This window comes from Corvus moneduloides, chromosome 1, assembly GCF_009650955.1.
Source record: "Corvus moneduloides isolate bCorMon1 chromosome 1, bCorMon1.pri, whole genome shotgun sequence".
NCBI lineage: Eukaryota > Metazoa > Chordata > Aves > Passeriformes > Corvidae > Corvus > Corvus moneduloides.
In genome coordinates, this window is record NC_045476.1 from 37,472,993 (window position 1) to 37,486,149 (window position 13,157).

General features: G+C 44.7%; 1 protein-coding gene across 1 annotated transcript; it reads right to left on the minus strand.

Moving 5' to 3' along the window:
• Positions 1 to 1,334: 1,334 nt before the first annotated feature.
• On the minus strand, positions 1,335 to 8,036 carry CCK (cholecystokinin). The gene is made up of 3 exons (XM_032106080.1): positions 7,919 to 8,036; positions 6,195 to 6,452; positions 1,335 to 2,143 (listed from the first exon to the last, which is right to left on the minus strand). Exons 2-3 carry the CDS (start codon positions 6,448 to 6,450, stop codon positions 2,007 to 2,009), a joined length of 393 nt encoding a protein of 130 aa, XP_031961971.1. The 5' UTR covers positions 6,451 to 6,452; positions 7,919 to 8,036; the 3' UTR covers positions 1,335 to 2,006.
• Between the last annotated feature and the right edge of the window lie 5,121 nt (positions 8,037 to 13,157).

The window sequence follows — 13,157 nt, forward strand, 5'->3', positions numbered from 1 at the left end:
TCTGCAATAATAAGGCTTGATTTGTGACATCACCGACTCCCAGCCCCCCCAGAATATTACAGTATTACATCCTTCATCAGTGTAAGCCAGGGATGAAAACATTTAAAAATATTTCTTGAATGTTCCTGACATTAATTTAAAAGATAGCAAAACAGAAACTGAGTTTTCTCCCAAGTAGTTTTAAAGAAACATCACTTTGGTGGGAAATGTTTAAATATATGCATTTTTAGATTTATTTGTATTTCCCTCAGTTTAAAAAAAAATATATTAATTGGTTTTAATCTCTTGTTTGAAAGTTTTGGGAAAAATGGGCACTTTGGACTCTCTTGCTGTGAGCGATAACCAAAACCAAGGAGAGAATTCAGGTGATTTGGGATTCATTATGCTTAGAGAGGAACCTAAAAAAAGCCAGACTAGGTGGCTTGGAAACTGGTGGACTGGGAGAAGCTTGAGAGGAAGAAAAGCAGAAAAACATTTCCATGTTTTCTAGATGAAATCCACAAAAAAAAAAAAAAAGGTATTTGATGTTACTAGAGAAGAAAACTCCCCGTTGCTGTTTACTGAAGTCTCCCTTTCACTGCAGATTCTGCAGTGCTGTTTGCTCCCCTAGCTGGGAACAGCTCCTCAAAGTGTTTTTGTGCTCAACCCTTGGCACAACCGTTTTGGTTTGTTTCCCAGTCTTCTTGGTTTTGGTAGAATTTTGGTTTAGTGCAACTATTTTCTATGTATTGTTTTCTATGCTTTGTGTTTGCCTGTTAACTGCTGTAGAAATTGCTGCCTCTTTCCTTTGGCAAGCACCTGCTTTCCTGTGTGTGACAAATATTTTCCTTTTTGTCATAGTGCACACGTTAGGGAGAAACTCTGTGAATTATGCAATGCAAAAATCACCTCCTTTACAATTTAGGGCATTCCTTAGATGGGAGATCCAGCTGCTGAAGGAGACCTAGGAGCTTCAAGGAGGTTGGTTACCCGTGGTGGAGGAACAAAGTGCAAGTAAAACACTTTTTTTTCAGCCTGCCCACAGGCAGACAGGAATGACTGCAGGATCTGCAGGGTGCTGGTTTTGCACAAGCTGGGATCACTGCCCAGCTCTGAACTTGGGGCCCTCTGCCCTGCTCTGAGCCAGGTGAGAGCTGGGCAGAACCTCCCTCCTCCTCTTCACATTGGTGGGCAATAGCCAACTCAGACAGCCTCTGTGATACTTGGAAGCCACCCCTTTCCTTTCAGGATACTGTGACTAGACTGTTCCAATACGTATCCCTCTCAGGATCACCTTCTGCTCTGTTCAGGAACCTGTCCTCACCCCCTCCCAAATGAATGCTTGGCTCACCACGCAGCAGAGAATGCTCTGTTTATTCTGTGATTTGCAGCCATCAGCAGAACTTTCACATTGAGTTCACAACATAAAACAAGTAAGCCAGGAAGATGAAACATGTTGGTATCATTCCTCTTTTTCACTGTTTTAGTAGTATTGGCTATTCACTGCAAACATGTGGGCTCAGTGTTTAACTCAGTCCTTTGCAAGTAGGGTCACCATGAAAATAGCTGTCTTTTCTGGCAGTATTGAGCTGCTGTGTTTATACCTGGACAAGTCCCCTAGAGTTCAAAGCTATGGGAACTGACACAAGGTTTCTCTGAAAAGTGGATAATCTGTCTGACTACTCAACCTATGGAATATATTTACATTGCCAAATGAAGGCATTATCCTGCCTCTCTTTATAGTAAAACACCCAGCAACATGCAGTGACAGGACAAGGACAATAAGTGAAATCATTTTAATATAGTATTAATGTATGAGAAACCACAAAAGAAAGAAAACGTTTTCTGGAAAATTCTGCATATGTATATATTGCATTGTGTAGTCTTACAGACAAACTTATGTCAAATACATGATTTTAAATACTTTAAAACACTGATTTGAAGAGGACAACAAATTGATTTATCTCTTTTTGTAGAGACATGGGAGTGTGATTTTTTTTTTCCTTGTTGCTATAATCTGGTGTTCTTCACGAAGAATACTCATATTCTTCAGCACTGCGGCGTCCAAAATCCATCCAGCCCATGTAGTCTCTGTCATTTATCCTGTGAGTAGGATCAATGCTCTGTACCCTGTTTCCCATAACTGAGAATCTTCCAGTGGAACCTAAGGAAAAAGCATTTGGGAGAGCAGAGAGTAAGAGGACACATTCTCTGGGTTCACCCGTGTTCTGATCTGGCTTGTGCTCATTAGCAGATGTCTGCAATAGTTGAAATGTACCTAATACCAGCCATGTAACACCAGTGTCATGTCACTGGGGAAAACATCAGTAGAAGCCTTACATGTAATGTTCTGAAAGTGCCTTGGATTTTTTCAGTGCAATATAAATAGATTATTTTCTACCTCCTGCTGCAGGAACAGTCTCCTCCTGTCTAACAGGAAGGAATATGGATAGATTTTTCCTTCTTCCCTCCTATTTTACTAGAGAGAGAGAGAGGAGGAGACCATACCATTTCTCACTATTCCTGTAAAGGCCCATGTTTGCTTGCTCGTACTGGGAGAGCTGCTCTAGATGCAAAATAACTCTTCTTGAGAGCAGGCTCAAGCCTGAGACACTGCAGTCCTGTGTTGCTTAGAAAGACATTAACGTAAGTACAGGAGCTCTTACAGTGCAAATTCAGTAATAAGCAGGGTAGAGTTATGAATCCTAGGTTTTGGGAATAATCCTGAAATGGAGAGAGTTGTGTCTGGAGTTCACAGTCAGAGGTACCTATTGCTGGAATTACACAGGGCTTTCGACAATGTCAGTGCCTTTGTCATTGCTTATCCAAAGCCTTCGTAATTCTTTTTACAGCAGGGTTGGAGGCTGATTTCTGATCTTGCTTTATCCTTTCTATACGCCTTGCTTAAGGCATCAAAGACACACAAACTATTTGCCAGGAGAGTTTATGCTTTAAAAAATGGACTGCAATCCTCTGGTTTCATATCATCACATAGTGTACCTAAAAAATACAGGGAAAGGTAAATGACTTTTCTCTGTACTCCCTGAAAACAGACAAACTTGATATCTATCAATAATTAGATGGAGTTAAGCTTTGAGGGAGGAAGGAATATATTAGTATTCAATGCAGACTGAGGCTTGAGGAATACTTGAATTGATCAAAAAGGAAAAGGAGCCCAAATTAAATACCATATATCCAAATCTACAAAATTGCCTTGCTTTCAGTTTCTTGTGTTTTGAAGAAACCCTTGTTGACTCTGTGCTTTTATATTTCAAGGTCTTCCTCATGTAATGCTTTATAATGAACGTGACCCAGTAAAACAAGAAGCAACTGCATTGCTTTGTTAGTGGTTGCAGGGAGTTGAAGATACACATACACACACAAAAAAGCCATGCTTAAGACATTTATCTAGAACAAAATGACAAAAAAATTAATTTTCTCTAGAATAGAATGTCTGTCATTAAATGCTCAAACCCCATGAAGTTCACATTCATAATTCAAAAGGTGTAATTAAGTTAATGACAACAGCTCCTTAGCACAATAACCAGGCAGGGCTCAGGCAGCACAGAACCATCACTCAGATGTTGGTGCTTAAGAGGCTTCTGAGCCTGACGTGACCTGTGGGCTGTAAAGGCTCCCCTGGTGCCACTACTCTCTGGCCTGTCAAGGACTCCTTAGGGGACATTAAATGTGCCTGTCACTGGCTTGAGAGCTACAGCATCTCTTCTGCATGGTGCCAGATTCAAGCTGAAAGCCTAACGTAATTGAAAGCTTGGGTCACAAATTTCCTAAGAGCACCTTAATTACCTTTCCTCAACCCACCAGAGATGTCGTGTGAGTATTGCAGAATAAGTGTATGACAAACATATTCACAGTTGTAGCAGTTCAGCTACAAGGCTCTCATCAATCCCTAAGCCCTTGAGAGAACTTAACTCTCTCACTGTTTTAACTGGAAATACTTTACAAAACCAGCCTTCCTATTAATCATGAGGGCAAACGCCACTACTGGTGAGTGCTAACACTAACAAAAGCCCAGACTCTCTTTCCCCCTAGATGGAATTTTCCAGTGAGTATTATGGTTTAGACAGGTTAGAAGTGACTAATAGAGTAGATGTGAGTGTTCTACAGAGATTTCTGAAGTACTGCCCAGAGTCTTCACATTAAATAAGAATATGTTTTGATGGGAACACTGTATGTATGTTTTAAATGAAGTAAATACTGTTTGTCCCATGAACCTTCTCTCCTGTAACCAGCAATTACATCTACAAATGAGAGTTCAGCTAGCCTAGTCGCATCACAAGAATCCCAACATCTGCTTCCAGACACTTTTTAGAGTTAATTATATATGTCAATAACACATATGCAGGAAATTGTCCCTCATATTAATATTTACAGAAAAAGACATCTTAAATCCAAAGGGTGTTTTTTTTTTTTTTGCTTTTTCTGGTTAACCTATTTGGAAATGTCAGCCCCATATTTAAGGAAATATAATGGGTACATAAACTAGAAGGAGATGTTCTGTTTCCATGTGGGTGGGCAACAATGACTATGCTGGGGAAAGGTAACGAGGATTCTGCTTTACAGACTCCTGCAATAACATGCTTATTCAGTAACAGCCTTAAGTGTAGCACTGAATTGTGGAATTTCACATCTGAATTATCTTGCCATTAAATTGCATGAACAGCTAGAAGAAGTTCCTTAATGGATATCGTGCAAATTGCTGACATGAGATGAAATCTTTCAGGCACTATTGAAAGTGATTCATTTTTCTGTTGTTTCTAATTTGGCTGTGTTCTGAGTACACAAAGGAGAGTGTATGGCTGCATATGTAATGCACAAAAACACGTGGCATCTCTTAATTGCAGACCACCATCATAGATAAGCATAGGGCTTTGCCTAGCATAGAGGTCAGCAGGGAAGCTGTCAAGAGGGGAGGGTTAAATGGTCTGCATTACATGGAGAAAGTTCTTACTTACATGAAGTGAACTTTATCCTAAGCACAGTCTGGGGCTAGCTGTGATTTAGTTTCTCAATGTCTGTATGCCAAGGTAATCCTAATCCTAATTACTCTCTTCCCTTGAAGCCCTGTTTCCTTCTTAGATGTCTTTTTTCTGTGTAGTACAGGGCACAGGCTGGAGTGAACCTTTCATGAGTAAACAAAATTTCTGTAGTGGCTCTCCCTGAGGCTGGCAGCCAAAAGGCCACAGCAATTAGGCTGCCCATGGTGTTACTCTATTGAGACACAGAGCAGTACAGAGATGAGACAGATCAAAAGGAAAAATGTTTTCTTGGAGAAGTTTCAGTGGCCAATGATTTTGAGCCATCATTTTTACTGGCAGCAGAGATGGCATACTTTTCTATCAATGTAAAATATATTCTGTAAGGTGTCAACAGGGATAGCTTTACTCTTTCTCTTATGTAATACAATTGTTTCCTCAAGTGACTAATAAATCTCATTATAAGAATGCCCTGTAATCCCATTGCTCTACTGATTCTTCATGTCCTTGTTACACTGTGCCATGGAGGTTTTAAGTAACAGCAAGATTGTGTTCCCAGGCTGCCCGAGACCAAAAACCTACCAGGAATTGACATATGTTGAAGAAAATATGCTTTTACTTATAATTGCTTTTAATTATTGCGCTAATAAAGGTGAGCTCTGTGTTTTGAAAGCTTTCATGCTATTGTAATTTCCTCTGGGAACAAATACATGAAAAATCCAATACTCAGAATATTTCCCTGGTACAGGTATTTCCGGCTGACGTGAGGCTAGCCATTTGGTCTGCATTTATCCTCAGAAAAGTTTTCCTGCTCTTCTAACTTTAAAAGAGGGAGGGAGTGAGGATTTTAACTAAATGAAAAACTTTTATGAAAACATAATTGCTTTATGTGACATACAACGTACTGAAAATACCGCCATAGTAATAAGGCAATGAAAATAGTTTAAAATACAAGCTGGACTATAACCTGACAGGGAGGTGACATTTTCTCCAGTTATCTTTACATGACTCTCAGTCAGAGGCTGCTACAAATAAATCCTTTTTTTGGGAGGGGTTTGGGAAAGAGGATTTGGAATGCTCTCTACTTCAGAAATAACCAGACAAAATCTAAATCCTGTCTTCTCTAGGAATTCGTGTTAGATGATGACAGGGTTATCTCAACTACTAAGTCCCCCTTCAGGAATTCCCACTGGCACAGAAGCAGGCAATAAGCAGTACCTTTTCTGGCTTGCTGGAGATACTTGGCCAGCAAAGCGCCGATGTTGGCTCTTTGGTCACTGCTGCCATCCAGCCGTGGCAGGGATTTCAGGGACCCAGCGGATGACGGGGCGCGGATGTGCCGGTGAGGTTCTGTCAGGCTCTGCTCCAGCTCAGCAGGCAGAGGATTCCCATTGCGTGAGCCCAGAGCTTGCTGTCCGAAGGAGCTCACCGAGAGCACAGCAAGGAACACGCAGATGCATATCCCGCTGTACATTGCTGGGGAGAAAAGCGACAGTGGGCTGTTACATGGCCAGGTTTACCACATTTTATGCAGTCCCTAGCCCCATCTTCATTAGTGATGCTGGATTCCGAGCAAACCAGGCTTGTGTTGGTTTTTTTTTTAATGTAGGTGACTGTGGGATCTGTCTTAAGTTGAAAAACACATATGTGCATAGCTAAATACCCTTGATAAAGAGGAAGGTACAGGTAATTAATTTTGTTTCTTCCAGCCTAGTATGCGCTGTATCTCCCTGATCTACTCAATTCTTATTTGCTTTTCTTTATTTGGAAGCTGTATTTCATAAAAACTTAAGGGACACGAATCCATCTCTGAAAAAACGCGGGACTCAAACATTTCAGTATTTTGCTATTGCACTAAACCCTGCTGTTATTACAGATACTCAGTTTTGACAAGTTCTATGAAGAGCCCTTATTCTACCAACCTTCATTGATTTGAACTTTAGTGTTCAAGAGGTTTCATCTCATCATACACAAAAAAGAAAAAACCAAAAACTTGTCCCAGTGAAAGAAAAACCAAAATCTAACATTTGTCCCCCAAAGCTCTTGATCTAATAGCAGGAGTGGTGAAAGCTGATTAGTTAAAATCTGGAAGGAATAAAGTGCAACCTAATAGTCTTCTTCATATTAAACAGAGAATTTAGATTTCTACTGCTTCCTTAAATGTGTACTAAGCAAAACAATGTTGGTTTACTAAATCATTTTATCACATAAGCTGAAATAGTACTTTTTCCTGGAAACAGAAATTACTCTCAATTCTTAGAAGAAACAAGCTACCTAGTACTTCATGCTATGGAAGTAATTTTCACTTATAAATACCAATGAATTATCTCAGCTATGTGAGATTTTTTGAACCTCTTAAGTTCTTCAACAGTACACGTAACCTTTTAATTTTAGAAGGGGATAAAATTAAGTTTATTTGCCCAACACATACACTAGATTGAAATAATTCACAGTATATAAGACATGGGGGTTTTAAAACATTCTTAGGAGATGAATGAGGAAAGTTGAAATGTCACTCTGGTGTGGTTATTGGTGATGTACCCATCTGTGTTTGGGTACATAGAAATCGAAGGTGCATTGAATCCTTCAAATGCCCCGAGTCCTGTATTTTTTACACACACACATATATATGTATACACACACATCTAAGTATTCATGTCCTTGCTACAGTCTCCAAAGCCAACATCTCACCACTGCTGGCCGGTTCCTTTCCCAGCGGAGGGGAGCCCCGCTCGCCGCTCGCCGCATCCCGCACCCCGCGCTGGGGTCCGCCCGGCTGCCCGCTCTTGCCGGAATTCTTCTCCGGCGGGAAGCGTTTCCTCCGGCACAGAGCGGGATGCCCTCCGAGCCGCCGCACAGGTAAGAGCCAGGCAGCCCCATTTCCTTTCCCTCCCCACCCTCGGCAGTGGTGCCGTCAGAAGACGGTGACAGGTGCTCCCTACCTTTCCGCTGCGCTTTTCCGAGGTCCCACTCGAGTTGGGAGCGGTGAGTTCCGTGTGTGCCCAAGCAGGGAAGTCGGGGGAGACTCAGCCTGGGCCCCTTAAATAGCGGCGGGCACCGCGGCGGTGTTTACACATCTCTGACGCATCCGGGGCCCCCGCCCGCTCAGTCCCCCGCTGCCACCTCCCCCCGCCCCGCGGACCGGCACCGGGGCTGTGTGCGCTTCACGGGGCGAGCGGGGCTCCTTCCCGCCCTCCTTCCCTGCCGCCGGCCGGCGCCGCTGGTTGCGGAGGTGTGCGGGCTCCGCGGGGCTGGCCCTGCCCCAGGGGCCGGCCCCCGACGTGCTCTCCCGGCTCCCTCCGGAGGGCAGCTCTCAGCTGGGCACGAAGGAGCTGGAAGCCCCCGCTGGCTTGTAGCTGGGCACTTAAAATGCTCCTGACCGGGGGTATGCCCACATCTCCTGCCCGGGAGAGAGGCTCCAGGTGCCCTCAGCATCGGCAGCTCCGGCCGTCGGGAGCCGCCCGCAGGCGGGAGGGCTCGTCCTGGCCGCGCTTACCGGCGGTGGCAGGTGCGGGGTCTGGGGCGTTGGGTTCCATTCTCTGCTGCCTCCTGTGACCTGAGCCCGGGGACACAAATGCCTCCATCCTCCCCTTCCTCTCCTAGGCTCTCCCGAACATCTGCTCGGGAAGACGGGACACTCATTTTATTTAAAAAGCAAAGTAAAGTATGAAGCCATGGACGATCCCCCTAGAAAGCCATAGATGGAGATGCCTTCGGCGTGGGTTCCCCCTCACTGACCGCAGAACTACCAGAGCTTCCCCCGGCCGCTGCAGGGACCGCCGCCCCTTCCCGCGCCCTCGGCCGGGCCGGTGCCTCCCTGAGGCGATGCCCGCCAGGTGTCCGCAGCAGCCTCGGACACTCTCCCGCCGTCCCGCCTCCTGCTTTTCGGGGGATGGAGAAAGTGCCCTCAAGCTCGGGCCGCCCGGGCTGCCACGCTGAGGCCGCAGACGGACGGGCAGGGCTGGCTGGGGCAGCCGTGCCTTACCACCCGAAACTCTCCGCAGCCCATCCGCCGGGAGCAGCCGCTCCTCGGACCCAGCTGGGCTCAGGCGTCATTGTGCGGAATCTGTGTGTTCAAGTTTACAGTTTGGAGGCAAGCGAGTGCGCAGGTTGCTTTTCCCTCTCCGGGAAGGGAGCCGGGAAGCCCCGAGACACTGAGGCTCCCCTGGGAGCCGCCTGTGCTGAGCGGACCTTGTGGGGGTGCGGAGCGCCGGCCGGGGCCGTGCCCAAGCGGCAGCTGAGAGGGCTCCATCCCGCCAAGGCAGGGCACGGGGGAGACGTGCGAGCTCTTAACCTCTTAACCCAGGGCTCCTGGGGGGGAACTGCGCTGCTTCCCCATCCTGTTCCCCCCGCCGGCCCCGCCTCACATCGCCCCGCGCACCCTCCCCCGCCCTTCCCGCCGCGGCCCGCAGAGGGCGCCGCGGCCCCGCGCCCCGGGGAGATCCAGCGGCACGAGGGAGAGAGATCCACGGAAAAGTCGCGAAATCCCGTGGCAGGAGGTGCCACGTGGCGTGCGAGTGGGGAAAAGCCAACCTGCCGTCACTTTCTCAGCGCGGAACAGCCCTGGCTGCCGGTGCCCAGAGGTGCCCGAGCTGAGGCGCCGGTGTTGATGTGATGGAGCGGGACGGGCGGGAGAGGGATGCCGTGGCTCCCGCATCCTGCCACCCTGGTGGTGCGGGGCTCGGAGGTGGCGGCGTGGCGATGGACCAGCTCTCTCGACGCCTCCCAGCTGCTGACAGGGTGTTGTCGAGCGGGATACGGGCTGCCTTTCATCTCCCACATTGGCGCTGGCATCCGGCAGAGTCGCCATCCCGAGGTGGCTAAAAAAAAGCAAAATCAAAACCTCCTTTGAAAAGAGAAAAGTAGATCGAAACAGATTGCCAGGGAAAGGAGCAGCCCTGAAATTATTCCAGCAGTGCCAATGGCTCTGTCTGTCTCTGGAAAAAAACCCGGTAACATTCCAGATAATTCAATTTCACTACTTTGGCTCAGTGGGAAAAATACTCACTGCTATTAGACAATTAAATAGTCGACTCTGAATTGAACTGTAGGTGTCTGGGAAGAGTATCACAGTCTTTCTGGGAAGGTACAATAACAATTCTGGTAGAGTCACATCAAGCCCTTGTGAAACCCACTGTAGATAATGAGTTCCCAAGGGACCAGCTCAAAGCTTAACAGAAGAGAAAGAGAGTGCTTGCTAATATATGCTCATGCATAATTCATATCAGACAGATATAAATGCAAGCATTTAAGTCTGACATGTTAGCCTGGTTGAACAAATACATGCTACATTTACGTTGAGTGATTTGGAATATCAGTTCACTTATGAATATATCCAGGATTGGACGAATGGAGTGAGAAAGAGTGTGTGTGTGTGTGTGTGTGCATATGTGTGACAACCAACCTCCCTAGCTGTGCTCATGAGCAGACAGAAAGGCAATACCATACAAAATGGAATAAGGAAAACAGGAATGATGTCAAGTTGTTAAAGTCAGCAGTGCTGCATGATCTATAGCCTGGGTAATAGACTTTTGAACACTGGATTTTCCTAATTAAATTCCTTAATACCTGTATGTACAGTCCTTGGTGATTATTTTCTTCAGTGAAAGTTTGAAGTTGTAGGAAAGTTTCAGTCCTTGGTAAATATATGTTAATTAATGGCATTTTAGAACTGTTTTGAGCAGAGGTAAAAGACCAGAAAGCCTGTTCAGCATGAGCAAATACGACAGCCGGACTCCGAGGTGAGTTGCCTGCAGAAACTCAGACTATGTATTACTTTACTTATTGACATGGTGCAAAAGGAAAGAATTGGGATTTAATTTGCAGTGACCTCTAGGTTCCAGGTCCAGTGTTTTTGTCAGGTGCTGGGCCTAGATGTGCACCAGGGATTGTAGAGTGTCAACCAGAGGAGGGTCTTGTGCCCCCATCACAGGTGGGGTGAGACAGAGGCTGCGCCAACACAAGACTTCAGCCTCAGATCACCAGGAAGGAATAGGCTTTCGCTGTACCAGAGCTTGAGTAATATTGCAAGAATCCAAGTATATATGCAAAACAAATTTAAACCTAAAGTGAACCCTGCAATGCAGTAAATGCTAATATAGATACATCCCTGAGGAGGAAGCTGAAAGATGCCGTAGTTTAATACTGCAGGCTTTTTAAAATTTGTTTTCTGGCAAGAATCTATTAAAAGATTTGAGTTTCTCTAACTTTTCCCCCTGACAATCAAGACACCTCTATAGCTAATTGCCTTCTCTATTTATCTGCCAAAGGTTTTCTCCTGTTCAGCTGAGGTGGCAAGAGAGAGTGTATGGCTGAACCTCAATTCTAGCACTGTATACTGCCAAGAGTAAGTATACTGGGATATTAGACCATGAGGGACAAAGCCAGGTGCATATCCTGTGGGACCAGGTGGCTTCATGTTCAGGTGCATAGCAAGAAATACATTCTTTTGTTTCTAAGTATTACTTTTTTTTTCTGATTATTGCTATGCGAGGATTTTTAACTATCATCTGGACCCTGAAACTTATGGGTAATATTCTGTGCTATATTAGGTTAAATTAATGTGGGTGGGTTTTTTTTTGTTTTTGTTTTCTTTTGTTGTTTTGTTTTGTTTTGTTTTATGTGAAGCTGATGGAGTGTCACTCTGGAGGATTACAAAGAAGTAGGAATAATTAGCAGAGGATAGCAGGGAAGGGAATGGTACAGTTTTCTGGAACTAACAGACAAGTTAGTGAACAGATTATTAGGCCAACTGCAGTGGTAAAACAGAGAATATATTTTAAGACAGCACATTTTTCTGCTGCTTTTTTTGTGGGAGTTGATTCGGACATTACATTTTTGGTATTTTGTTTTTCCAAATATTTTTAATTTTAGTGCAGTAATTTCTATGTAAATACTTTTGTGGTAGTCTCTATTCTCTGACTTTTCATCCCACTTGAGAGGAAGGTAAACTCTGCTTGGAGTCAACTCAAAAACTAAGTGAGAATCTTTGGTTTTGGGCAAGTGAACAGCAGTAAGGGATCTGGGTCATCTGCTTGAAGAGGTCTGACTTCCTTTCACACAGGAGTGCCTTAAACTAATATATTAGTCCCTGACTATTGTACCTAAAGAAGGTATATTACTATACCATAGAAACAGATCAGCAGAGCTGGTGCTGAGGGTGTTTGAATACTCATAGAGTGCTCTGCAGTGGAAAGAAAAGAGCAAAAAGTGGGAATAATCACAGTACAATAAACTGGCTTGGATTGGAAAGGAGCTCGAAGATCATCTTGTTTCAACCCCCCCGCCATGGGCAGGGACACCTCCCACTAGACCAGGTTGCTCAGAGCCCCATCCAACCTGGCCTTGAACACTGCCAGGGATGGGGCAGCCACAACTTCTCTGAGCAACCTGTTCCAGTGCCTCACCACCCTCACAGTAAAGAAGTCTGTTTCAAAAGTATACTCATGGTATGTACTGTGTGCTCTAATGCAAATTCATGGATTCTCGTAGAATTACTATCACACAGTTGTGTGAAGAAGGAAGATAAGAGGAAAAATCCCTTTTCCCAGGAGAAGGGTTGGATTGTTTAGAAAATCAGATTTTAACCTGTGTCCCATGAAATTCAGGCAGTTGGTATGTAAGCTCCCTATAGATCAACTGGAAAAATTATTTGTGTGATGTCTTCAAATTTTGTTCCCTGCAGTTCCAGAAGATATGGCAAAATGCAACAGAAAAAACCCAATCACTTTCTATGAGACCCCCCCCCCCAATCCCAAATCCCTTGCCTTTTTATATGTTTTTTTGTGTATTTGTTCGTTTTCCTCTCTGACAGACCAAATTGATTTTCCAGGGGAATTTGCTGTATGTATCTTCCAAACTGACCACAGTATAGAGGTTTTCATGCAAGCTGAAAACTGGAAAAGGAAATCAATGTGCTAGATAAAAATAACAAAGGTATGTGAAGTGCCTGTTGCTGGCAAATTCTCAGTGATTTCAACAATACTTTGAGAGTTATGTTGGAGCTTCTCTTGCTTATTGTTACCCCAGATATATGTCATGCATCTCAGGAGAGTCCTTGGTCTTCTTCAGAGAAGTTTCTAACAGACCTTGGGTCCCCTGCCATTCAGACTTGAAGTACCTGCTTCTTCAGATATTTTTTTTAGCAAGCAGCTGTGACAGTGCTCTTGTCTATGAAACTAA

What these genes read in the sequence shown, in the direction of transcription:
- CCK (XM_032106080.1), bottom strand. Translation starts at nt 6,450, where the DNA reads ATGTACAGCGGGATATGCATCTGCGTGTTCCTTGCTGTGCTCTCGGTG. An exon ending in TCTCCAGCAAGCCAGAAAAG is followed by an intron (nt 2,144 to 6,194) that starts GTACTGCTTATT and finishes CTTTTTCCTTAG; the next exon opens with GTTCCACTGGAAGATTCTCA.